The 27,480-nt window shown below is 43.7% G+C and overlaps 1 protein-coding gene across 1 annotated transcript in view; it reads right to left on the reverse strand.

Moving 5' to 3' along the window:
- The window catches only part of OC90 (otoconin 90), a 123,265-nt gene extending 104,784 nt beyond the window's left edge, over positions 1-18,481 (reverse strand). The window contains exons 1-2 of the mRNA XM_077271249.1: positions 17,710-18,481; positions 16,861-16,932 (exon numbers count right to left, since the gene is read on the reverse strand). Of these exons, the coding sequence (XP_077127364.1) occupies positions 16,861-16,932; positions 17,710-18,052 (415 nt within the window). The 5' untranslated portion in view covers positions 18,053-18,481. The remainder of the gene's footprint in view (positions 1-16,860; positions 16,933-17,709) is intronic.
- Positions 18,482-27,480: the final 8,999 nt, after the last annotated feature.

Below are 27,480 nucleotides of genomic sequence, written 5' to 3' on the forward strand. Positions count from 1 at the left end.
TCAGCTGAGTCCAATACTGAGGTTTATTCTTGGCCAACAGTGTAGCATCAATCCCCCTCAAAGGAATAGGACTCTGCAAAGGCTGCAAGGAAAAACCACAGCGCCTGGCGAATTCCAAGTCCATTAAGTTCAGGGCAGCGCCTGAATCCACAAATGCCATGACAGAAAAGGACGATAATGAGCAAATCAGGGTCACAGATAAGAGAAATTTAGGCTGTACAGTACTGATGGTAACAGACCTAGCGACCCTCTTAGTACGCTTAGGGCAATCAGAAATAACATGAGCAGAATCCCCACAGTAAAAACACAGCCTATTCTGATGTCTGAATCCCTGCCGTACTGCTCTAGTCAAAATCCTATCACATTGCATAGGCTCAGGACTCTGCTCAGAGGACACTGCCATATGGTGCACGACTTTGCGCTCGCGCAGGCGCCGATCAATCTGAATGGCTAGAGACATAGATTCGCTCAAACCAGCAGGCGTGGGGAACCCCACCATAACATCTTTAAGGGCTTCAGAAAGACCCTTTCTGAAAATTGCTGCCAGAGCATCCTCATTCCATTTAGTGAGCACAGACCATTTTCTAAATTTCTGGCAGTATAATTCTGCCGCCTCCTGACCCTGACATAGGGCCAACAAGGTTTTTTCTGCATGATCCACAGAATTAGGTTCGGCATACAATAATCCAAGCGCTTGAAAAAATGCGTCTACATTAAGCAATGCCGGATCCCCTGATTCAAGGGAGAATGCCCAGTCCTGAGGGTCACCACGCAGCAGAGAGATGACAATCTTAACCTGCTGAATGGGATCACCAGAGGAACGGGGTTTCAAAGCAAAAAACAATTTGCAGTTATTTTTGAAGTTCAAAAACTTGGATCTGTCCCCAAAAAACAAATCAGGAGTAGGAATTTTAGGCTCTAAAGCCAGAGTCTGGACAACATAATCTTGGATACTCTGTACTCTTGCAGCAAGTTGATCGACACGAGAAAACAAACCCTGAACATCAATGCCAGCGCCAAAATCCTGAACCACCCAGAGATTAAGAGGAAAAAAAAGACAAAACAGACTGCAAAAAAAAAATGGTTCAGAACTTTTTTTTCCTTCTTTTGAGGTGCATTTAATTCATTTTTGGCCAGTTGTACTGTTATGAACTGGTGGTTTAGGAGCAACATGGGACGAGCTCTGGAGGAGGTGGTACCTGTACTAACGGCAGTTCCTGAGCTTAGCACAACACTAGAAGTAGCCGTGGGATGTTCCTGTCACTCCCTAGACATCTCGTCAGAGTCGTCACAGCCGGAGGACTAAATACCCCTAAAGATAGAATCAGGAAAGCTATCTTGCCTCAGAGAAAATTCCCAAAGGATAGGCAGCCCCCCACAAATATTGACTGTGAGTGGAGAGGGAAATGACATACGCAGAATGAAACCAGGGTGTAGCAAAGGAGGCCAATCTAGCTAGATAGATAGAACAGGACAGAATACTGTGCGGTCAGTATTCAAAACTAGAAAAATCCACCACAGAGTTTACAAAAATCTCCACACCTGACTAAAGGTGTGGAGGGTAAATCTGCTACCCAGAGCTTCCAGCTTAACCGAATAAATCCATAGTGACAAGCTGGACAAGAAAAAACATAGAATGTGCAGAACGATTACGTCCACAATATGTGGACAGCAAAAGAACAAGCAAGGACTTATCTTTGCTGAACTGGTCAGAATATCAGGGAAATCCAAGCAGAGATGTGAATCCAAGCAGGAACCATTGACAACTGGCACTGGCTGAAGGACAGATCCAGGATAAATAGCCGAGCCAGAATAGACGATCAGTGGAAGCAGCTGCTGACTGCTAAATCCAAGGAGCAGCAGTTCCACTTAAATCCACAGGAGGGAGCCCAAGAGCAGAACTCACAAAAATGCCACTTACAACCACCGGAGGGAGCCAAAGAGCGGAATTCACAACAGTAGCCACCTTTTGCTTTGATGACTGCTTTGCACACTCTTGGCATTCTCTTGATGAGCTTCAAGAGGTAGTCACCGGGAATGGTCTTCCAACAATCTTGAAGGAGTTCCCAGAGATGCTTAGCAGTTGTTGGCCCTTTTGCCTTCTCTCTGTGGTCCAGCTCACCCCAAACCATCTCAATTGGGTTCAGGTCTGATGACTGTGGAGGCCAGGTCATCTGGCGTAGCACCCCATCAATCTCCTTCTTGGTCAAATAGCCCTTACACAAAACACCACAGAAAAACAGCCAAAGGTGCTTACCTGTCTAGGCCTCAAATCAAATGCACTCTCATAGTGCAGTGGGCCCAAGTAAAGATGGCGACTACACAGGTGTGGTAATACCAAATCAGACAGCCAGCCTACAATCAGGGATTGGCCGCTTGGCACACCAGTGCAAATAAATAATCTGCAGCAGTGTTCACACAGAATATGCACCAAAACTGGATTATAGCCTATTAGTATCGCCATGTGGCGGGCTGACCAGTGCTAACTGTAATGCGTCCCGTGTGAACAGAGGCCACAACTTACAAAGCCATCAGGGCCCAACTGCACCTCAAAAAGTAAAAGTAAAAAAAGTGCACAAGAACATATCAAAAAATGTAAGGTATTAGTTAATATTATGGCCACAATACATAAGCTGGCAACCCACGTCACGGATCTTCACGCTTGCCAGTCCTAGTCTGGACAGCCTGGAGGTGTGTTTGGGGTCATTATCCTGTTGAAAAATAAATGATGGTCCAACTAAACCGGATGGAATAGCATGCCACTGCAAGATGCTGTGGTAGCCATGCTGGTTCAGTATGCCTTCAATTTTGAATAAATCCCCAACAGTGTCACCAGCAAAGCACCCCCACACCATCACACCTCCTCCTCCATGCTTCACAGTGGGAACCAGGCATGTAGAGTCCATCCGTTCACCTTTTCTGCGTCGCACAAAGACACGGTGGTTGGAACCAAAGATCTCAAATTAGGACTCATCAGACCAAAGCACAGATTTCCACTGGTCTAATGTCCATTCCTTGTGTTCTTTAGCCCAAGCAAGTTTCTTGTGCTTGTTGCCTGTCCTTAGCAGTGGTTTCCTAGCAGCTATTTTACCATGAAGGCCTGCTGCACAAAGTCTCCTCTTAACAGTTGTTGTAGAGATGTATCTGCTGCTAGAACTCTGTGTGGCATTGACCTGGTCTCTAATCTGAGCTGCTGCTAACCTGTGATTTCTGAGGCTGGTGACTCGGATAAATTTATCCTCAGAAGCAGAGGTGACTCTTGGTCTTCCTTTCCTGGGGCGGTCCTCATGTGAGCCAGTTTCTTTGTAGCGCTTGATGGTTTTTGCCACTGCACTTGGGGACACTTTCAAAGTTTTCCCAATTTTTCGGACTGACTGACCTTCATTTCTTAAAGTAATTATGGCCACTCATTTTTCTTTACTTAGCTGCTTTTTTCTTGCCATAATACAAATTCAAACAGTCTATTCAGTGGGACTATCAGCTGTGTATCCACCAGACTTCTCCACATCACAACTGATGGTCCCAACACCATTTATAAGGCAAGAAATCCCACTTATTAAACCTGACAGGGCACACCTGTGAAGTGAAAACCTTTCCTGGTGACTACCTCTTGAAGCTCATCAAGAGAATGCCAAGAGTGTGCAAAGCAGTCATCAAAGCAAAAGGTGGCTACTTTGAAGAACCTAGAATATAAGACATATTTTCAGTTGTTTCACACTTTTTTGTTAGGTATATAATTCCACGTGTGTTAATTCATAGTTTTGATGCCTTCAGTGTGAATGTACAATTTTCAGTCATGAAAATACAGAAAAATCTTTAAATGAGAAGGTGTGTCCAAACTTTTGGTCTGTACAGCAGTCCCTTTGTCTCCTATGTGGTGTATATACAGCTGTCTCAGTGTCTCCTATGTGATGTATTTACATCAGTCCCAGTGTCTCCTATGTGATGTATAGACAGCAGTCACACTGTCTCCTATGTTATGCTTATATAGCAGTCCCATCATCTCCTATGTGGTGCATATACAGCTGTTTCAGCGTTTCCTATGTCATATATATACAGTGGTCCCAGCATCTCCTATGTAATATAAATGATTTACAAAACTTATGACAAAAAGTTGACTGCTCTCCTGGCTGACACAAACCTGAAAAAGCAGCTGTGAGAAGCAACATGATCAGTATCACCTAACATCACAGCCACACCAAAGAGAAGCAGCTACAGACGTCACATTAAGGCTGCCGTCACACCAGCAGTATTTGGTCAGTGTTTTACATCAGTATTTGTAAGCCAAAACCAGGAGTGGGTGATAAATGCATTTTATCTTAATTAACCAGATGTCTATTTTCAGCAAGCCAGGAGGAATAGACTGTTATCTATATGTTGACTTTTGAATGTATGTGTTTATTTCTGGTTGGTCAAGAAAACACAGACTTTTGTTAGTTTAAACCTGTAATATTGACTTGTAAGTTGACAATTTGTTGTAACATATTGTGCTGTTATTCTGGATGACTAGTGATACAGGGTCATTGAACAATTATTTTTTCTGATATGCTGATTACACATTGTTCAGGCCAGCCAGTTTGTTGACTTGCAAAATAGAGGAGAAAAAACTATGCAAATAGAATAAATAATTAAACAATGCAAGTTGGTCTCATCACTATTCTTCCCCTTTACCTGTGAATGCTTGCTCGAAGGACATTTGTTAACTATAAAAAGGATATATACCTCCATATACAGATACAGAGATAGATCCAGACCTCCCTACAGGCCGCCCCGAAGCACAAACATATTCATCATCATAGAGACAGACTGTTTGTGCTTCGAGGCAGCCTTGATTTCGATGGCTTAGCACAGGAAGATCAGACTCTGCCTACAGTCCTGCCCTGGAGCACGGGCATATCATGAACTGAAAACATCTAACACTGATTACACTAGAGCCGCAAGATGGATTCTTCACCCCAGGTATCATATTAATCAGTATATCAGTGGCACTGGCAACCTGACAATGCCTGTAGTTTACATAGCAAAATCCCGCTGACAGGTTTGCTTTAAGTTCCTTAAGGGGACTAAAACAATAAAGTAAAAAAATGAATGAATAACATTTTACAAATCTAAACAAAATATAAAAATTTGAATCACACCACCTTTCCACCACATTAAAAATAAAAAATAAAAATTGTTGCCCTCACAGAAACTCCACCCATGAAAAAATAAAAACATTATGAATTTGAAACATGAAGACACCACAAACCCAGATATATTTTTTAAATGCTTCAGAATTAATTTCACCACTTAAATAACAAAAAAAGAAATCTATGCAGGTTTGGAATCGCCATAATCGAACTAATCTGCAGAATTATGTTGTTAGCGCATTTTTACAGCAGAATAAATGCTGTGAAAACAAAATCCAAACAAACTGTTGCAAAATTAGCTTTTTTCTTTGAAATTCCACCGCAATTGTATTTTTTAAAATCTTTTTCATTTTTATTATTATTAATCTTTTTAATATTTTTAATATTTTTATTATATAGTAAAATATATTAGTGTAATGCAAAATTATGACTTGTCCCATGAAAATCAAGTCAATTTACAGCTATACCAGGGGTGGGGAACTACCGACCTCATTTGCTCTTGGCCTTTGGGAAATTCCCATGGACCACAGTGCTTGGGCTGCCAGCCCCTCAATTCCACTCTAGAGTGTGTGTGCGCACTGTGTTCAATACTGAGTGCCTCGGTGTATGCAATGCTGGCTTATATCCTGACGCTGGATGTTATTTCTTGGCAAACTTAGAGTGCTCCACATTTGCATCCCACTCTTTGTTTCATCTTGTATCAGAGTCTCCTGTGAGATGTATGCAGCAGGCCCAGCATATTCTGTGATGTATGTACACCTTCTTTAGTGTCTTCTTTGTGATATACATACAGCAGTTTCAGTATCTCCTATGTGATGAACATACAGCAGTCTCTGTGTCTCCTATATGATGTATATAAAGTTATCTCAGTGTATCCTATGTGGTGTATACACAGCAATCTTAGTGTATCCTATGTGATGTGTATGCAGCCTTCTCAGTGTCTCCTTTGTGATGTGTATATACACCAGCTTCAGTGTCTCATATGTGATGTATATACAGTAGTCTCTGCATTTCTTATGTGATGTATACACAGGAGTTTCAGTGTCTTCTATGTGATGTACAGTATATACAGTAATCTCAGTGTATCCTATGTGCTATGTGTGCAGTACTCTAAGTGTCTCCTTTGTGATGCATGTGTGCCCTATGTGATGTTTGTGTACACCGGCCTCAGTGTTCCTATGTGATTTATATACTGCTGTCCCAGTGTTTCATATGTGATGTATATAGAGCAGTCTTAGTATTTCTTATGGGGTGTATACACAGCAGTCTCAGTGTATCATATGTGATGTATATACAGTTGTTTCAGTGCATCCTATATGATGTGTATACAGCAGTCTCAGTGTCTCCTTTTTGATGTATGTATACACCAGCCCAAGTGTCTCCTATGCAATGTTTATACACCAGCTTCAGTGTCTCTTATTTGATGTATATAAGCAGTCTTAGTTTCTCCTATGTGATGAATACAGCAGTCTCAGTGTCTCCTATGTGATGAATATATATACCAGCCTCAGTGTCTCCTATGTTATGTATACCCAACAGTCTCTGTGTCTCCTATGTGATGTATACACAGCCGTCTCTGTACCTCCTTTGTTATGTGTATATACACCAGCTTCAGTGTCTCTTATGTGATGTACACTCACCGGCCACTTTATTAGGTACACCATGCTAGCAACGGGTTGGACCCCTTTTGCCTTCAGAACTGCCTCAATTCTTCGTGGCATAGATTCAACAAGGTGCTGGAAGCATTCCTCAGAGATTTTGGTCCATATTGACATGATGGCATCACACAGTTGCCGCAGATTTGTCGGCTGCACATCCCAAAGATGCTCCATACAAGGCAGGATGGATCCATGCTTTCATGTTGTTTACGCCAAATTCTGACCCTACCATCCGAATGTCGCAGCAGAAATCGAGACTCATCAGACCAAGCAACGTTTTTCCAATCTTCTACTGTCCAATTTCGATGAGCTTGTACAAATTGTAGCCTCAGTTTCCTGTTCTTAGCTGAAAGGAGTGGTACCCGGTGTGGTCTTCTGCTGCTGTAGCCCATCTGCCTCAAAGTTCGATGCACTGTGCGTTCAGAGATGCTCTTAGGCCTACCTTGGTTGTAACGGGTGGCGATTTGAGTCACTGTTGCCTTTCTATCAGCTCGAACCAGTCTGCCCATTCTCCTCTGACCTCTGGCATCAACAAGGCATTTCCGCCCACAGAACTGCCGCTCACTGGATTTTTTTTTTCCTTTTTCGGACCATTCTCTGTAAACCCTAGAGATGGTTGTGCGTGAAAATCCCAGTAGATCAGCAGTTTCTGAAATACTCAGACCAGCCCTTCTGGCACCAACAACCATGCCACGTTCAAAGGCACTCAAATCACCTTTCTTCCCCATACTGATGCTCGGTTTGAACTGCAGGAGATTGTCTTGACCATGTCTACATGCCTAAATGCACTGAGTTGCCGCCATGTGATTGGCTGATTAGAAATTAAGTGTTAACAAGAAGTTGGACAGGTGTACCTAATAAAGTGGCCAGTGAGTGTATATACAGCAGTCTCTGCCTTTTGTATGTGATGTATATAATCTCCTATGTGATTTATATATACAGCAGTCTCTGTATTTCTTATGTGATGTATATACAGCAGTTTCAGTGTATCCTATGTGATGTGCATGCAGTACTCTAAATGTCTCCTTCGTGATGTAGGTGTACATGTATTCCCTTTAAAAATCTTTTTATTAAATCCTTTAAAAATACCAATTTCCCAGTGAAAAACAGAAAAAAGAAAAATAGGATCTAGACTGTGCACCTATCCTCAAATAAGACCCTACACTTGTCTGCTTTCCCTACCTGCCAGTGGAGGTTGGCACCCTGATAGAAACGGTTTTGGCGCCCCCACTCAGCGGCGGCTATCCACTGCTCACCCTAGTAACCAGCTAATATGCTACAGGTGGGAAAACAATAAGCAATGAAAGAAATGAGGTACAGTTTAGAGAGCCCAAACTAGGTGCACAGAATATAACCCCATGTATTGTCCTATGGCAAATAATTGCATAGATATTGCAAAAAGACACTGTTATAAATATATTTGCTAATCGCATCTAATCAAATGATGATAAGCATACATAACTACCACCTAACAAGACCTAGGGCAAGATACCCCCTATATCCAGTTTATGGACCGTTGACAGTAACAATATCCAATATCAAAACTATATGGACAGCAAAGAGGGGATAATAGCTCAGGTCTGCTTAAGCATCGTGGCACCTGCATCTATGCATCGTTGGTTCACACATTGACTGCCTCCTGATTAACCGTAATTCGGGGAAACGCGTTGAGGCGTCTGCTGGGGAGCTAAGTGTTTCATTTGGGGCTATTATCCCCTCTTTGCTGTCCATAAAGTTTTGATATTGGATATTGTTACTGTCAACGGTCCATAAACTGGATATAGGGGGTATCTTGCCCTAGGTCTTGTTAGGTGGCTGTGCTACAGTCCAGTATGTTTTCTTCTCTGAACCAGATTTTTAATATTTAGATAATCTTATCTCCCCGTGATATCATTGTTCTATTTGCATCAATCTGAAGACTTGAGACACATATGTATGCTTATCATCATTTGATTAGATGCGATTAGCAAATATATTTATAACAGTGTCTTTTTGCAATATCTATGCAATTATTTGCCATAGGACAATACATGGGGTTATATTCTGTGCACCTAGTTTGGGCTCTCTAAACTGTACCTCATTTCTTTCATTGCTTATTGTTTTCCCACCTGTAGCATATTAGCTGGTTACTAGGGTGAGCAGTGGATAGCCGCCGCTGAGTGGGGGCGCCAAAACCGTTTCTATCAAGGTGCCAACCTCCACTGGCAAGTAGGGAAAGCAGACAAGTGTAGGGTCTTATTTGAGGATAGGTGCACAGTCTAGATCCTATTTTTCTTTTTTCTGTTTTTCACTGGGAAATTGGTATTTTTAAAGGATTTAATAAAAAGATTTTTAAAGGGAATACATGTTTACACAGGTTATAATTTTTTCCCTGCTCTATATTATAATTGTTCAGATCTTTGATGTAGGTGTACACCAGCCTCAGTGTCCCCTAGTCATCTATATACTGCTGTTCTAGTGTTTAATTTGTGATGTATATAGAGCAGTCTCAGTATAGCTTATATGGTATATACACAGCAGTCTCCATGTATCATATGTGATGTGTATACAGTTGTTTCAGTGTATCCAATGTGATGTGTATACAGCAGTCTGTGTCTCTTTTGTGATGTATGTATACACCAGCCTCAGTATCTTATATGCAATGTTGATACACCAGCTCCTATGTCATGAATACAGCAGTTTTAGTGTCTCCTATGTGATGAATGTATACACCAACCTCAGTGTCTCCTATGTGATATATATACACCAACCTCAGTCTCTACTTTTTGATGTATGTATACACCAGCCTCAGTGTCTCCTATGTGATATATGTATACAGCCTCAGTGTCTACTATGTGATGTATTTACACTAATCTCAGTGTCTCCTATGTGATGTATGCAAAGCAGTCTCTGTGTATCTTATATTATGTATACATAGCAGTCTCAGTGTATCCTATGTAATGTGTATACAATAGTCTCAGTGTCTCCTATGTGATGTATACAGCATTCTCAGTATCTCCTATGTGATGTGTACAAAGCATTCTCAGTGTCTCCTATATAACAGCCTTGATTTCTCCTATATGATATATATACAGCAGTCTCGGTGTCTGCTATTTGGTCACATGCATTCAGCACAGCATCGTATTAGCTAAGCATCAAGCTAAAGGCAGTTACTCCTTGGCAAGGAATTAACATCCATCTTCTCTCTTCACACAGGTAATCAGGTCATTCAACCTCTGAACTGAACTACCTTGCATGTCTTTTCACTCCATTCAATGTCAGCAAGCACCATGAATGGTAATCATGTCATTCAACCTCTAAACTGAACTACCTTGCATGTATTTTTACTCCATTCAATGTCAGCAAGCAGCCTGAATGGTAATCAAGTCATTCAATCTCTGAATTGAACTACCTTGCATGTATTTTCACTCCATTCAATGTCAGCAAGGAGCCTGAATGGTAGTCATGTAATTCAACCTCTGAACTGAACTACCTTGCAAGTCTTTTCACTCCATTCAATGTCAGCAAGCAGCCTGATTGGTAATCATGTAATTCAACTCCTTTGCTAGAATTCATCAGTTACATGGTCCCCACTCCCAGTACTTACTGTTGTAGATTCAGGGGGATCTCTGTAGATGTTATCTCAGGAGAGGGGCTATAGTATAGAGATGCAATCAGGACTGCATCTTTGATCATCTTCTCCACACCAGGATGTGTTGAGCAGCTGTCACTAATTTATAACTAACCAGCTCCCATAATCCCACTCTCCTCTCCCTGTACTACTGGGGGCCTATAAATTTACATTCATTCTTAGGGATGCACGCATGTGTGGGGTCGTACGCATTCAGCAAAGCATCGCATTAGCTAAGCATCAAGTTAAAGGCAGTTACTCCATGGCAGTTAGTCAGGTGAGGAGTCAGGTAACCCACACTCTGCTCTCTCTTTTATCCATGTGCTTTATTCCTATCCTCCTATGTTACCTTGCCATCCACATCTCCCCTCCACCAGGACTCATACACATCAGCCCCTCTATACTTCCCTCTCCCATGTACAGCTCCCATGCACTTCTCACCTTTATGAAAAACCTCAGTCCATCTTGCCCAAACACAATTTCAAAAACTTCTTGCTTTTTATTGGGGGACATCTCCCCCAACCCCGGTTCACCATCCCCCAACCTCAAACGCTACCCTACCTCATATTAAAACCATACTAACCTAATTAATATTACTTGCACTCCCTCATCTCTCTCTTTCAATTGTGCCCTTTGAAATCCATGGTCTGTATGTAACAAGCTTCCTTTCCTGCACAACTACTTTCTGAACAACCCTCTAAATCTGTTGGCCCTCACTGAAACCTGGAACGAGGACTCTGTCACTGTCTCCCCTGCTGCCATTTCTCATGGTGGCTTACAATTCTCCCATTTCATGAGACCCACAAACAGACCTGGTGGAGTAGTGGTCATATATCGACCCCCAGGCCCACCGACCCACTTCCTGGACCATTTCTCAGCCTGGTTGCCGCACTTTATGTCCTCAGAACTCCCAACCCTAATCCTGGTAAACTTCAACATCCCCATCAACAGCCCCACTTCCACATCTGCATCCCAGCTTCCATCACTAACCACTTCTCTCAGCTTCTCACAGCTCTCAACCTCTGAGACACACAAGGACAGTAACACCCTTGACCTGGTCTTTGTCTGGCTTTGTTCAATCTCCTATCTAAATAACTCTCTGACCACAACATTCTCTCCTTCACACTCACAAATCCTCGCCCACCCCTGCACACTCCTACCTACCATTCAGTCAGAAATCTACAAGCCATTAACCCTCATACACTTTCAGACTCCCTACACTCATCACTGTCCCCAATCTCCTTTTTTCCTGTCCTGATCTGGCTGTACACAACTACAATGACACTCTCAGAAGTACCCTGGACCAAGTAGCGCCCCTCACCCTCAGAACCTCCAAACACAGAGTGAAACAGCCCTGGCACACATCACAAACTCGATTTCTCCAGCGATGCTCTAGGAGTGCTGAACGCTTATGGAGGAAAACTCGCACACCAGAAGACTTCATTCACTTCAAATTTATGTTAAAAACCTATAACTCTGCCCTTCACCTCGCCAAACAGACCTACTACACCACCCTGATCTCCTCACTATCCAACAACCCCAAGAAACTTTTTGACACCTTTCACTCCCTCCTCAGGCCAAAAGCACAAGCCCCTATCACAGACATTTGTGCTGATGACCTGGCCTCCCACTTTATAGAGAAAATAGATAACATCCGTCAGGAAATTCGCTCCCAGACAGTAAGCGCAGCAACTCCCATCCCTCCCTGCATCTCCCCTGGATCACTCTCCACATTTGATCCCAATACAGAAGAAGAAGTCTCCAGGCTCCTCTCTTTTTCTTGTCTGACTAAATGCACTACTGACCCCATTTCCTCTCATCTTCTCCAGTCTCTCTCCCCAGTCGTCACAACTCACCTAACTACAATCTTTAATCTCTCCCTATCCTCAGGCATTTTCCCATCCTCCTTCAAACACTCTAACATTACTCCATTATTAAAGAAACCCCCTCTTGATCCATCCTGCACAAATAACTACAGACCAGTCTCCAATCTCCCCTTCATCTCTAAACTCTTGGAGCGCCTAGTCTACTCCCGCCTTACCTGTTACCTCTCCACTCATTCCCTCCTAGACCTTTCACAGTCCGGTTTCTGCCCCCTACATTCGACAGAAACTGCACTCATCAAAGTGACCAATGACCTTCTGACAGCAAAATGTGATGGTGACCACTCTCTGCTCATTCTTCTTGACCTTTCTGCAGCTTTCAACACTGTTGACCACCCTCTCCTACTCTCTAGGCTCCAGTCACTAGGCATTAAGGACACTGCTCTCTCCTAGTTCTCATCCTATCTTTCTGAACGCTCCTTCAGTGTTCTGTTCTCTGGCTCCACTTCATCTCCTCTTCCTCTCGGTGTCGGGGTACCTCAGGGCTCAGTCCTTGGCCCCCTTCTCTTCTCCCTCTACACGGCCCCAATTGGACAGACCATCAGCAGATTTTGCTTTCAGTACCATCTTTATGGCAATGACACACAACTATACACATCATCCCCTGACCTTACCCCCGCTGTGCTACAGAACGCCACTGACTGTCTGTCTGCAGTCTCCAACATCATGTCCGCTCTCTATCTGAAACTCAACCTTTCCAAAACTGAACTTCTTCTGCTCCCACCGTCTACTAACCTTTTTAAACCTGACATTTCCATCTCCATGGGTGGCACCATAATAACACCCTGGCAGCAGGCGCGCTGTCTGGCTGTTACATTTGACACCAATCTCTCCTTCACTTCCCATATACAATCTCTTGCCCACTCTTGCCGCTTAGACCTAAAGAACATCTCTAGAATCCGCCCTTTTCTCACCATGGAAACAACAAGAACCCTCACTGTCGCCCTGATCCACTCCCTCCTGGACTACTGCAATGCTATATTACTTGGCCTCCCCTTACTCAACTTTCCCCTCTCCAGTATATCCTTAATGCAGCAGCCAGGGTTGTCATTCTAGCTAATCTGTATTCAGATGTGTCCGCTCTTCGCCAGTCATTACACTGGTTGCCCATTCATTATAGAATCCAATTCAAAGTACATGTTCTCACCCATAAAGCTCTCCACAGTGCAGCACCCCCTTACATCTCCTCCCTCATTTCTGTCTATCGGCCTAACCGTCCACTGTGCTCTGCAAATGACTTTCAACTAACCTCTGCACTAATCCGTACCTCCCACTCCCGACTCCAAGACTTGTCCTGTGCTGCGCCAATCCTCTGGAATGCTCTACCCCAAGATATTAGGACCATCCACACTTTGCATAGGTTTAGGCGCTCCCTCAAAACACATTTGTTCAGAGTGGCCTATCACGTTCCCTAATCAAAGTCATTTTAGGTTTGTGTGTGTAGCCCGTTCACTACTTCCATCTATCCCCCACCCCCAGAAGATGGCTGGACCATCATTGTAAGTACATCATTGTAAATACACACCTGTACTTTGTATCTCCCCCACCTCATTGTAGATTGTAAGCTCTCACGAGCAGGGTCGTCTTATTTTGCTTTAATTATTGTATTGTTATCGTTGTTACTTATGTCTGTTGTGTTTGAAACGGTTAAACTGTAAAGCGCTGCGGAATATGTTGGCGCTATATAAATAAAGATTATTATAATTATTATTATTTGATGTATACAGCTGACCTCCCAATACTTGAGTTGTATAAACAGGAGCAGAGATGAATTTCCCAGTTTGAGGAGATATGCAATGAAATATGCATCTGTGTTCTGATCAACTTATTGCTGTGATAAATTATTTTCTAAACATCGCAAGTAGTGAACTGTGCTCCAGACCGACGCAAACCTAGAAAATAAGTCACTAGCAGCAACGTTATCAATACCACCTAACAACTCAGCCGCACCAAAGAGAAGCAACTTCAGCCGTCACATTAAAGGGTGAGTTATTTGAATATTTGACCAAAAATAGCAGCTTAATTTTTAACTTGATTATTTTGCATGGCTCGTCATGAATGATATAATAAATATCCACATTGTCCTTGACGGTAAAAAAGTTATCAATCCCTGGGCTACATTGACAGAAACATTTTAAAAGTTATGGCTTTTAGAAGAAAGCAAGGAAAAATGAAACTGCAAAAATGATAAATTGTCTGATCCTTAAGGGGCTAAGGAATAAATATAAAAATTACATTTGGGATTCCACAGATAGTAAATGTGCTTTAGAAGTAAGTGTCCTGGAAGTCTTTCTAAAACAAAACGTTGATAAAAAGAAAAATCAAAGACTGGTAACATGACATTTCACAGTATATACTGTATATGTAAAAGTACCATAGTTCTAAAAAGTTGAACAAAAAACTAGTTCCAGTTCCGCAACACATGTATAAAAAGTAGATAAACGTATTTGACTTATGCTTCCATTTTTATACCCTGGTGTGATGGATCTGGTGCATGACGAAGACCAACGGCGCCCATTGGTTTCCGCCCAGTAGTTCATAATTACGACTAGGAAAATAACGCGGCGTGCAGCACCATAGTTCCCAATCTAAACTGTGTAGAAAAATAACGCATGTAAGAACAATTACTAACAAATTTGTGGATTTTGAGTTTACAAAAACTTCAAAAACAAGACTCACAAATAAGTAGTAACAAAGCTTTTGTCTATTATTCCGTTCCTTAGACGCTCTTCAGATTTCCTAAAACTCCATGTTACGTGATATTGAAGGTCGTATGATCCTCGTTGGGCTTAATTATAACGTGTTGAAATCCATCTTAAATGTTTGATTTTGACAATTTAATATCGACTCGCAAAACCTATAGTGGAATTATACATCAGACCTTTCTGCTGACAGACGACGCTTTGTCTATTTTCTGCTTTGGGTTAAGGATTAAAGTCGCCTTTGTGAACCAAAATTCGAGGTGAGATGCCGGAGAAAATCACTGCATTCCCTCAAGTTTCAATAGAAATGAGTTCTTTAAAAAAAAAAATTACGTGTATAAAATAAGAATTTTTTTTTTTTACTGGATATATGAATGTCTGTACCATTACCATCTCCGAAAACAATCTGCAGGTATTTGTAAGACGGGATATAAAAAGGTCACTGATAACACGAACACACTGCCGAGAATTTTCCATAAAGAGCAGTCAAAGGCCAGGACACGGTAATCAGACTATTATTTCAGTGGAAAGACCAAGCGTCCTCTTATCTTCTGGATGTGTCAAACATTTAGTCATTTCACTAAAAAAACACCAAGCAAACATAATTCACATTATCTCCGGGGTCATTGTGAAAACTTTTTTTAGTCTGGAAACTTCGAACTATTGAGCTGAAAACTTTTTGGAAACTAAAGTTTCCCCTTTTTATGATTTTTGTTTCTGAAAGTTTTGCATGTGGGAGATGAAGAGCCTAGTGCCTGTCAAAGAGGACGAACGGTATTACATGGTGCCAAAGGTAGGCACAGATCTGCCACATATAGAATAAACATCTCCCAACAGAGTATCACAAATTCGTAAACATCTCCCAACAGAGTATCGCAGATTCATAAACATTTCCCGACAGAGTATCGCAGATTAAAAAACATCTCCCGACAGAGTATCACAAATTCATAAACATCTCCCGACAGAGTATCGCAGATTCATAAACATCTCCCGACAGAGTATCACAAATTCATAAACATCTCCCGACAGAGTATCGCAAATTCATAAACATCTCTCAACAGAGTATCGCAGATTCATAAACATCTCCTGACAGAGTATCGCAGATTCATAAAATCTCACGACAGAGTATCACAAATTCATAAACATCTCCCAACAGAGTATAGTAAATTCTTAAACATCTCCCAAGAGTATCGTAAATTCTTAAACATCTCCCGACAGATTTTCACAAGTTCAAAAACATCTCCCGACAAAGTATTGCATATTCATAAGCATCTCTCAACAGAGTATAGTAAATTTTTAAACATCTCGGGACACAGTTTTGCAAATTCATAAATATCTTGTGACAGGGTATCGCAAGTTCAAAATCATCTCCGAACAAAGTATTGCATATTCATAAATATTTCCCAACAGAGTATCATAATTTCATATTTTGCTTTTCTCCAAAGCTGGTCATCTCGCTCCACTCATCTTGGATTATGATGAGTCAAGATGAAAGGTAAAAAAGGACATGTCTGTAGTTAATGGACAATATCTCCAAAATTGAAGGGACCACACTTTTGGCTCTGACTGATAGAGGGTGGTCCAGACTAGTGTCCTAATATGATTGGACTGTTCAATGAGGAGATTGCCTCTAATTGAAGACATGGAACATAAGGAGCCTCCCCGCCAAGGGCCATCTTTGTGTTCCCAACTCATGGTGAGAGCAGAGTTCATAATGTAGCTGTAAAGTCACTTGTTCAAAAGAGAAGAAAAGTAACTATAGAGCTGGTCATATGTCTTCTAGGAGAGGGCTGCTGACAAGTGGCCAGCAGGTATCACAGGATACACGTATTACAGGTAGGAGGAGGTACAGTAGAAGCCTAAAGGAAATACACTTACGTGACTTGGTGTAAGCATGGAAAGATATTCTAGGACTATCGACAGTCGGCTTAATATGTGGAATGAGAACTTCTGTAGGGAGAAGCAGAGGAAATGATAGGAGTTAATTTAAATGGGAAATGTAATTTTAACAAAGGTTGCAAAAATCAACACAAGGAACTTTATAACATATCTTATCAGCATAATCTGGTTCTTTCTCCACTTATGAGCCACTTCCCTCCCACTGTTAAAATTATCAAGTTCTAAAAAAAAAGCTCAACTGTGGTGCAGTGAAGCATCAGGTTACACCTCCTATTAGGTAGGCAGCGGTAGAGTGATCAGTGCAGCGATAAAGCAAGCAGAGGGAGACACAGAAAAATCTTCTGAGCTTTCTAACTAGTGTTTTACCTCACCCCTGAGCTGGATTCACATCTACACTGATCAGAACTGCTGTATAAGTTGTCCATGCTGCTGCTTCTCTCTGTGTGCTATCTGAGGAACAAAAAGAGCAGGAATACTCTTTTGTGTTATCTATATAGGAGACATCATAGCAGACCGAATCTTGCCACCTTCTCAGAGTCATTGAAAATAAAATAGGTTGGCTCTTCAGATGGGAAAACTGGTGAAAATGCAGGAAACACGTCATGTATTGGCCATAAATATTGTTATTCCTCATGAATACACAGCTTATTCTAAAACGTTACTTGAAACTGTAGTTAATCTTTAATACTGGAGATTTACCGTATAGTACCAACTAGAGCACCATGTCACCCATGTTACACCCATGCCATATATATATGAAGCAGATGGCTGACCGGTGTGTGTCCCCTCATTATTACATCTATAGTAATAATCAAAGATAACACTCACGCAATACTGGAGCAGTAACTAGAGGAACATCATGTCTTATCCCGTTCGTTACTTGTGCCATCCTTGGGGTAGTGGCATCTTTCCGATCATAGGACTCACTATCAAGCCGCATTGGTGTCATCTCTAAAGACGTTCTTCGATGGGGAGAAGTGGACACAATTGTTTGTCTTCTATCCACATTCCCAAGGGCCGCATTCATCAATGATGTTCTTCTTGAAGGACCCACTTGTGAGTAAGGAACTTGTCGAGTAGAAATGGTCATCTGTGTAGTGATTGAGATATTCTTATTTTGAAGACCGTTTCCTGTCCATAAAGGCATCATCGTGTATGGTCTTTGCAACATTTCTAAGGCCGCAATCGTTGTCCATCCCGGTATTTTCAACGAAGACCCATCTTGAGCTTTATGACTCAAAAACAAGATACTTTGATCTTTAAAAGTATTGTGTGGGAGCAAAGATTGTTTGTCTGAAGGTTGTTGTTGTTGTACTTTTTGCGCTATTGTGTCTACCAAGAAAGCGGATTTGGTGGAGGCCACTTTATTTTCTTTCAAAGCTTCTCCGTGAATGACTAGTGGGAACTTAGTGGGAAGAATATTCTGACTTTTTAAAGGAATTTCTTCACTAGGTAAAATTGAGCTACTTTGTTTTCCCAATAAAGTTTCAGATACACCAAAAGGTTTTTCCTTTGTTCGTCCAATGTCAAAATGTCCTTGACTTGTAACTTGACTTGTAACAGCTTGGACACCAAGAATGTCTTCATTTACAGAGGAACTTGTAGAAGCTGGAAAATCAAAAGTCCATAAGGTAGAAGCACAAAGCGCTAAACTTTAAAGAGTAAACTTCAATTTCATTTTTTTTTCGTAAGTCAATAGTAAATAGTATGCAGGAAAAAAGAAACTTTGTAATATATCTTATTTGAGAAAACTGCTTCTTTCTCCTCCTGGACTGATCTTTCATTCTCAAAATTCCCAATTCATGGGTAAAATGTGTCTTCAGTGACTACTGACTTTCCCTATACTGAGATAGGAGATGACCGTTCCTCTCCATAGAATGTCTGTGTCTGCCTCTAGCTCCGCTCCTCTCCATAGAATGTCTGTATCAGCCTCTAGCTTCTCCCCTCTCCATAGAATGTCCGTGTATTCCTCTAGCTCCTCCCCTCTCCATTAAATGTCTGTATTCCTCTAGCTCCTCCCCTCTCCATAGAATGTCTGTCTGCCTCTAGCTCCTCCCCTCTCCATAGAATGCGTGTGTCTGCCTCTAGTTCGTCACCTCTCCATAAGATGTCTGTGTCTGCCTCTAGCTCCTCCCCTCTCTATAGAATGTCTGTGTCTGCCTCGAGCCCCAGTGTTCCCCAAGTCCGGTTCTCAAGAGCCACCAACAGGTCATGTTTTCAGGATTTCCTTAGTATTGCACAGGTGATGCAATTATCACCTGTGCAATACTAAGGAAATACTGAAAACATGACCTGCTGGTGGCTCTTGAGGACCGGACTTGGGGAACACTCCCTATAGAATGTCTGTGTCTGCCTCTAGCTCCTCCCCTCTCCGTAGAATGTCTGTACATTCCTGTAGCTCCTCCCCTCATCATTACAACCGCAATCCACAGTGTCACTGACAAAAGGAAACAAGGAAGAGAGATAAATACAAGATGGGAGGGACCTGCCTGGTCATGAACTGTAGAGGATGTGGATGTGGGTTGTCAGGGACTTTGAAGGGACTTTTGTAGAATTGTAGTTCTAGTGATGACTCATGCAAGGAAAAGAGATCCTGTTTCTACATAGAGCATATAAGGATTCAGCTAGTCTGTTTTTAATTTTGTGATGTCATAAACCTAATAAGAAGAATTAGCTGGGTAGAAAGGCAAAATGAGCAATTGTAAATACACAGTGCTGTATAATATAATGATTGTAATATATTAAGAGGATAAAAGCTTTCATAGAAGGGGGAGTGCTTCTTTAAAGGACAATTTTCCTACAGAATTTCAAATTTGTGTACCAGTTCCAAAAGACACTAAATACTAAAAAAATGTAATGATATTTTGGCATTTTTTGCTTGTTTGTTTTTTGTTACACTTTTTTTAATCTTGTGTCAGCCCCCAACTGCTTCCCATGACTTACACTGACGAGCAAAAGAGTAACAATGTATTGAGCTGTTGTCTTTCAGGCTCTATATCTCATCATCCACTACTGCTTCGAACGTGAGACTACCATCATTTTATAGACAATCATCTTGGCTATCTCATACATTAATTTGACTTGCAACTATTTAGCATATACTCTAGTATAAGCCGAGTTTTTCAGCACTTTTTTTGCTGAAAATAATCCCCTTGGCTTATACCCGAGTAAGGTGTCCAGAAGATTCAGGGGGGAGAAGCAATGGCGGAGCAGCAGGTCACAGGAGGCAGGAGTCGGCTGCTGTGGCTAAAGCCTGTGCTGCTGGCAGGGAATATTAATTTCTCAGTAATAGCGCACAGTGTCAGCCGCAGCAGCCGGCTCCTGTAGCGGCCGGGCGGTCATGTGTGCTCACTACTTAAGAGAAATTAATATTTGCCTCTATCCACTTCCATGGGCGTGGAGAGAGGTGACTATTCATTTCCAGGTCACCACCTGATAGCACCATGGAGGGCATCCTTCTTATCCACAGTGGGACAGGAATACACGAGAGTTTAAAAGGAACCACCCACTACCACCCTTCAGTGTTTTTCCTGTCCCACTGCAGATAGGGAACAATGAGAGCCTATCCGACCGTTCCGGGCATATGGTGAGAATCGGGGGGCCCAGCTCAAGACATCTGCGGCTGACAACCGATACCAGGGTCCCTCAGCGTACCTCAGTGCAGCGCTGCTCCTGAGGAATGGGTCGCTTCCCTCGGATGGGCACTCTTGACCCAAGACAGTGCCTTGGCAGTGTCCCAGCGCCGCTTCTTTGGATACCAGTGAGGGGTCCATCACGTGGGTCCCAGGGAAGTATCACCGCCGCAAAGCAGCATCCCAGCGCTGCAGTTTCCGGCCGTGTCACTCATCACTTCCGGGTCTGAGCCGGTGGCAGACAGAGAGGCAGCGTGTTTTTTCTCCAGGAGGGAGTACTTCCGGGGCAGGGGCAGCGGGAAGCAACTGATTTCCTGGCAGACGCCTCCGCTGAATCAGTCATATTTGCGGCCAGAAATCAATCACTGTCCAATGCAGCTTGAAGAGCCATCTGGCTAAAGAGTTGGTCGGGGGACATGCAGTCCAAAAACAAGCTTTGCTCTATACCCTTTTCAGGGGGAAAGGTGTTTGGGCCAGTCCTGGATGTCATTTTAGAGAAAGCTTCAGATGAGAAGAAAGGGTTTCCTGAGGAAAAGTGCAGGAAATAGCAGCCCTTTCATAGGTCCTTTTTCAGTAAAAAAACAGACTATAGGGAAAAAAGGAAATCGGGAAGGTGGAGCTATCCCTAAGGGGCTAGGAATATAGATTCCATCTTCTCGGGTTTAGGATCCGCCCTGTTATGACCCCAATGGCGAGGGTCTCAGAGGAACGTGGAAGTCTGCAGAATACAAAAATCCAGCTCATAGGGCAGTGGTAACTGGGTTGACCATATATCTACTCCTAACGCCAACACTAGAAGTAGCCGGGGATCATTCCTACGTTGATTCTAGATGACACGCGCCAGCCGGAGAATCTAGCTACCCCTAGTAGAGGAAAACAAAGACCTTTCTTGCCTCCAGAGAAGGGGACCCCAAAGCTGGATAGAAGCCCCCCACAAATAATGACGGTGAGGTAAGAGGAAATGACAAACACAGAAATGAACCAGGTTTAGCACAGAGAGGCCCGCTTACTGATAGCAGAATAAAGAAAGGTAACTTATATGGTCAACAAAAACCCTATCAAAATCCACACTGGAAATTCAAGAACCCCCGAACCGTCTAACGGTCCGGGGGGAGAACACCAGCCCCCTAGAGCTTCCAGTAAAGGTCAGGATGTAGATTTGGAACAAGCTGGACAAAAATACAAAACCAAAACAAATAGCAAAAAGCAAAAGGCAGACTTAGCTGATATAACTGGAACCAGGATCAGTAGACAAGAGCACAGCAGACTAGCTCTGATAACTACGTTGCCAGGCATTGAACTGAAGGTCCAGGGAGCTTATATAGCAACACCCCTAACTAACGACCCAGGTGCGGATAAAAGGAATGACAGAAAAACCAGAGTCAAAAAAACTAGTAACCACTAGAGGGAGCAAAAAGCAAATTCACAACACCGCCCCTAGAAAGAAATGACGCTATTAGAGTAGGGGGGCGTCTGATGGGGTTCCTGGTGGGTTGGCAAAATATTTCCAGAAGTCCGTGGATTCTACAGGTTATCTCTCAGGGATACAGGATAGAATTCGGGGATCTGCCTCCAGAGAAATTTCTCGTAACAAAGCCCAGGCTTGTCTCAACCTCTCCTATGTGGTCAGATATTCAGGACCTCTTAAAAATAGCAGCAATAATTCCAGTACCCATTAAAGAAGAAGGCAGAGGTCATTACTCAAGTCTCTTCTTGTTAAAAATACCATCAGGGGAATCCAGAACAATAGTAAACCTCAGACCCTTAAACAGGTGGATAAGGTACAAGAGGTTCAAGATGGAGTCCATATGATCCACGGTACCCATCTTTGAGTAAGGGCATGGTTATGTGCACTTTGGACCTAAAGAGTGCATACTACCATGTATCGATCCACGCAGGCCATCAAAAATACCTATGGTTTGCCGTAGAAATGGAAGGCAGAATCTACCACTATCAGTTTTGCTGCCTTCCCTTCGGCCTAGCATCAGCCCCCAGAGTTTTTACAAAACTAATGGTAGAGGTAGTAGCCTACCTGAGAAAACAGAACATCACTGTAATCCCCTACCTAGACGATTTCTTAGTAGTAGCAGATTCTGTAGAACAACTCAGAATCAACTGTCAGTCGTTGATCTCCACACTGCAGTAGTTAGGTTGGATCACAAACTGGGTAAAGTCAGACCTAGTTCCCAAACCAAGAATAAAATTTTGGGGAGTCATGTTAGACTCGGTGTTAAGGATGTATTTCCTACCAGAGGAGAAACAAGCCAGCATAAAAGAAAGGATTCGTCAATTTTCAAGGAGCCGGGTCTCCATCAGAGATGCGATGATGATCCTGGGACTGATGACATCGTGCATTCCCTGTGTGAACTGGAGCCAGTTTCATTCTCAAGATCTACAGCAGGCGGGGCAGAAAGCACAGCTCACTGGACAGGGAGATGAAGCTGTCTCTTCGAGTCAAAAGATCTCTATACTGGTGGACCATTCCCAGAAATCTCCAAACATGTGTCTCGTGGATGCAGTCTCCGTGTGTTGTAGTCACCACGGATGTGAGTCAGCAAGGATGGGGTGGACATGTGCAAGGAAGATACTTCCAGGGCCATTGGAGTCCAGAAGAGAGCAGAGAATCATCCAATTCCAGAGAATTGCATGCGGTTTGGAAAGTTCTAGCTCACTCCCAGTGCCTGGTGAGAAACAAACACGTGAAGGTACTGTCAGACAATACAACGACAGTAGCCTTCCTCCGTCATCAGGGCAGTCCAAGGCATCCAGCATTGCAGTGACTGGCAGGACAAATATTCAGATGGGCAGAGAGATCGGTTCAATCAATCTCGGCGGTACACCTGGAAGGTACCAGCAACCAGGTTGCAGATTTCCTAAGCAGAAAGAAAGTATCCGCAACAGAGTGGGAATTGAACAACGAAATGTTCAGCGTATTATGCCAATGCTGGGAAAAAACAGATGTGGATCAAATTGCGGACAGAGAAAACGCAAAGGTCAGAACCTTCCACTCCCTGAACCCTCTGGGGGGTCGACGCTTTTTCCCAATCATGGAGCAGGGGTCTGTTGTACGCATTCCCACCTCTCTCACTGATCCCTACGACGCACAGAAAAATATACACGACGACAGGGCCAGGGTCATACTCGTGGTGCCTTTCTGGCCGAAGTAGGAGCTGGTTTCCCCTGCTAAGAAAGATGTTGGAAGAAGAACCCCTGTTGTTACCAAAAAGGAAGGACCTTCTCCACCAGGGTCCAGTTCTCCACTCCAACCCGGAAACCCTCCATCTATCAGCCTGGATCCTGAGCATCAAGTCCTAAAATCTAGGGGCCTGTCAGATGAAGTTATCTCTACTCTACAAGCAAGTAGAAAACCAGTGACTTCCTCAATCTAAAATTTGGAAGAAATTTTGCAGTTATTGTGGAGAGGCGACAGTTGATACTGACCACCCAGATTTTCCTAGGATTCTTGACTTCCTACAGTCAGGGTTCAAAAAAGGGCCTAGACCTAGTACCTTAAGAGTGCAGATTGCAGCACTTAGGGTACCGTCACACAGTGCCATTTTCATCGCTACGACGGCACGATCCGTGACGTCGCAGCGTCGTATGATTATCGCTCCAGCGTCGTAGACTGCGGTCACACTTTGCAATCACGGCGCTGGAGCGATGCCGAAGTCCCCGAGTAACCAGGGTAAACATCGGGTTACTAAGCGCAGGGCCGCGCTTAGTAACCCGATGTTTACCCTGGTTACCAGCGTAAACGTAAAAAAAACAAACAGTACATACTCACATTCCGGTGTCTGTCCCCCAGCGTTCTGCTTCTCTGCACTGTGTAAGCACCATAGCCGGAAAGCAGAGCGGTGACGTCACCGCTGTGCTCGCTTTCCGGCCGGCAGGCGCTCACAGTGCAGAGAAGCTGAGACGCCGGGGGAAAGACACCAGAATGTGAGTATGTACTGTTTGTTTTTTTTACGTTTACGCTGGTAACCAGGGTAAACATCGGGTTACTAAGCGCGGCCCTGCGCTTAGTTACCCGATGTTTACCCTGGTTACAAGCGAACACATCGCTGGATCGCTGTCACACACAACGATCCAGCGATGTCAGCGGGTGATCAAGCGACGAAAGAAAGTTCCAAACGATCTGCTACGACGTACGATTCTCAGCGTGATGTCTGATCGCAGTAGCATGTCAGACACAGCGATATCGTAACGATATCTCTAGAACGTCACGAATCGTGCCGTCGTAGCGATGAAAATTTCACTGTGTGACGGTACCCTTAGTGTATAATACAACTCTTCCTTATCATCACACCCTTGAGTAGCCCGTTAATCCAGAGCTGGTCAGAGGCTAAGATCCTTAATATGGAAATCCTTGGGACTTAAAATTAGTACTTAACATGTTATGTAGGCACCCGTACGATCTGGGGGAAGATCTAGAGATCAGTAAACATTCGTTCAAGACAGTGTTCTTAGTGGCCATCACATCTGCAAAAAGGCTAGGAGAGCTTCAGGCCTTACCTATTCAGAACCCTTATCTCGAGGTGTTCGACGATTGATTAGTCTTGAGACTAGATCCAGCTTTTCTCCCAAAGGTTGTCTCGGATTCAAATATGAATCAGGAGGTGGTACTTCCTTCATTTTGCCAACTCCCCAGAAACCAGAAAGAAAAATCCTACCATAACCTAGATGTCAGGGAGACAGTACTTAGTTATCTAGAAGCAACCAGGGCCTGGAGGAGGGATAATAATTCATTTATTCAGTACAGAGGTCCAAATAAGGGAAAGAAAGCATCAAAATCCACTATCGCTAGATGGATCAGAACCACAATAAGCTTAGCCTATGACGCACAAGGGAAGAACCCCCCAGAGAGTCTCAGAGCCCATTCAAACAGGGCTATAGCCGCTTCTTGGGCAGAAAAAGGGGGAGCTTCAGCTGAACAGATCTGCAGGGCCATATCTTGGTCCAGTCTTAGTACTTTTTCTAAGCATTATAAATTAGATGTGTCGACACAACTAACGTTTGGCACGAAGGTGCTTCATGCAGTAGTCCCATTCTAGGACCATTATTCTTTGGTACTTCTCCATGGTGCTGTCAGGTGGTGATCTGGAAAATGGTAATTAGACCTACCGGTAATTGTATTTCCAGGAATCCATCCTGATAGCACTATTAGTTCCCTTCCTTTTTTCTTGCAAAGCACTCCATGCTAATGTGATGTAACATTTGTATGACAAATTATTGTTTAAATAAAATTCTCTTCCTGCATCCATCCAGATGTGTTACTTTGGAAAATCACTAATGGGTGGTAGTGGGAGGGTCCTTTTAAACTCTCATGGTTTCCTGTCCCACTGTGGATAAGAAGGACGTCCTCCATGGTGCTGTCAGGATGGATTCCTGGAAATCCAATTACTGGTAGGTCTAATTAATGTTATCTCTTAAGTAGAGGCCCACGCGCTACTTAATAGCAACGAATACTCACTGCCCTCCACGCACATAGTTACGGCATGGGGAGCTGTGAGTATTCCGGTAGCTGTACTCTGCTTATGAGCAGCACATGACGTCCTTGACATGCGCTGCTTACAAGCATAAAGCAGCTGCTGGCACCGAAACAAGATGCTGCCATGGAGCGCAGGAAGAAAATATAATAGTTTATTTTGTTATTTTTTTTGATGGGGGCCAATCATACCAGGGGTCATGCATACACAGTTAGGGATGGAGCCATGCATAAAAGGATAGGAATGGAGCCATGCATTTGCAGCGCCCCAGAGTCCTGGTCGTTGCAGTGCTGTGGCTTCGCCGCTAAGGGGAGCCATGGTACGTTCGATGGCACCGAAGGAGTTCCTCCAATCAGGTATCACAGACACCAATATGTTTCACAGCTGGGCCTCCGGGGGGAGCTAAGGGTGCTATTCATTAGGCCACTCCCCACCATAGTGGGTAAACTGGGGGTCAGGCAGGAAGTTAGAGAGATCGCTGACGGGATTGAACGGAGCAACACCCTGTGGCAGGGGGTGTTGTGAAGGGAGAGACTGTAGGGTCTCTGCCAGGGGTGGGATCCTGGCAGAGGCTTGGCATTGAAAGAACGTAACGGGTCCGCGCAGGCTCCTGGAAGCGGCGGGACTCGAGAAAGGACTAGAAGCGAGATAGATTGTGCTGAGTGAGAAACGAGATCAAGCAGAAGGAGAATACCAGCAGGGGTTTTGTTGAAAGAGGCAGCACCCTGCTGAGGCGCAATACCGGTGGCCGGAACGCCGAGGGAGTGGATTAGAATACAGCTTCAAGCCATACTCCAAACAGCGGCAGGACAGTCGGTCTCAGGCGGGCTGTCTACCACATATCACCTATGAAGTCTTGGGGGGCAATTGCGGGAGAGGGGCGACTCTAGGGTCCCGGAAGAACTCCAGGCCTACCTGACAAACGGGTGCCATTCCAACCTGAATACAGGGAAGGGGTGGATTACAGAGGAACATCAAATCGAGTTGTGAGGGAACTTAAGAAACAGACACAACCGTTGTGGGGTTACTTTCCGTGAGCACAGCAGGGAAGGACTACAACACATAGCGCTAGAAGGAAGGCACAGATTTCCACCTGAGAGGAGAACTCTGGAGGTGCCATTGGACCGGCCGGACTTGCGTAGCCTGGTGAACCGTGTTCTGGACTGAGGACTCCAGTAAAGAGGTAAAGAGACTGCAACCTGGTGTCCTCGTTATTTACCGCGACTTACACCCCACAACTGTACCGCTCCATCGCTACCATTACTACCACCTATTACACCGGACGTCCCCCACTGACGGACAGGGCCACGGACCGGGTCTAGCCACCGTGACAACCCCGAGACTGAGAACTAGAGGCCCGGCTCCGGGTACCCCTCAGCCCTGCGGCGGTGTGGGGGCGCTCCACATTCAAGGATAGAGATGGAGCTATGCATTCAAGGGAAGGGATGGAGCCATGCATACAAGGATAGGGATGGAGCCAT

Source organism: Ranitomeya variabilis, chromosome 6, assembly GCF_051348905.1.
Source record: "Ranitomeya variabilis isolate aRanVar5 chromosome 6, aRanVar5.hap1, whole genome shotgun sequence".
NCBI lineage: Eukaryota > Metazoa > Chordata > Amphibia > Anura > Dendrobatidae > Ranitomeya > Ranitomeya variabilis.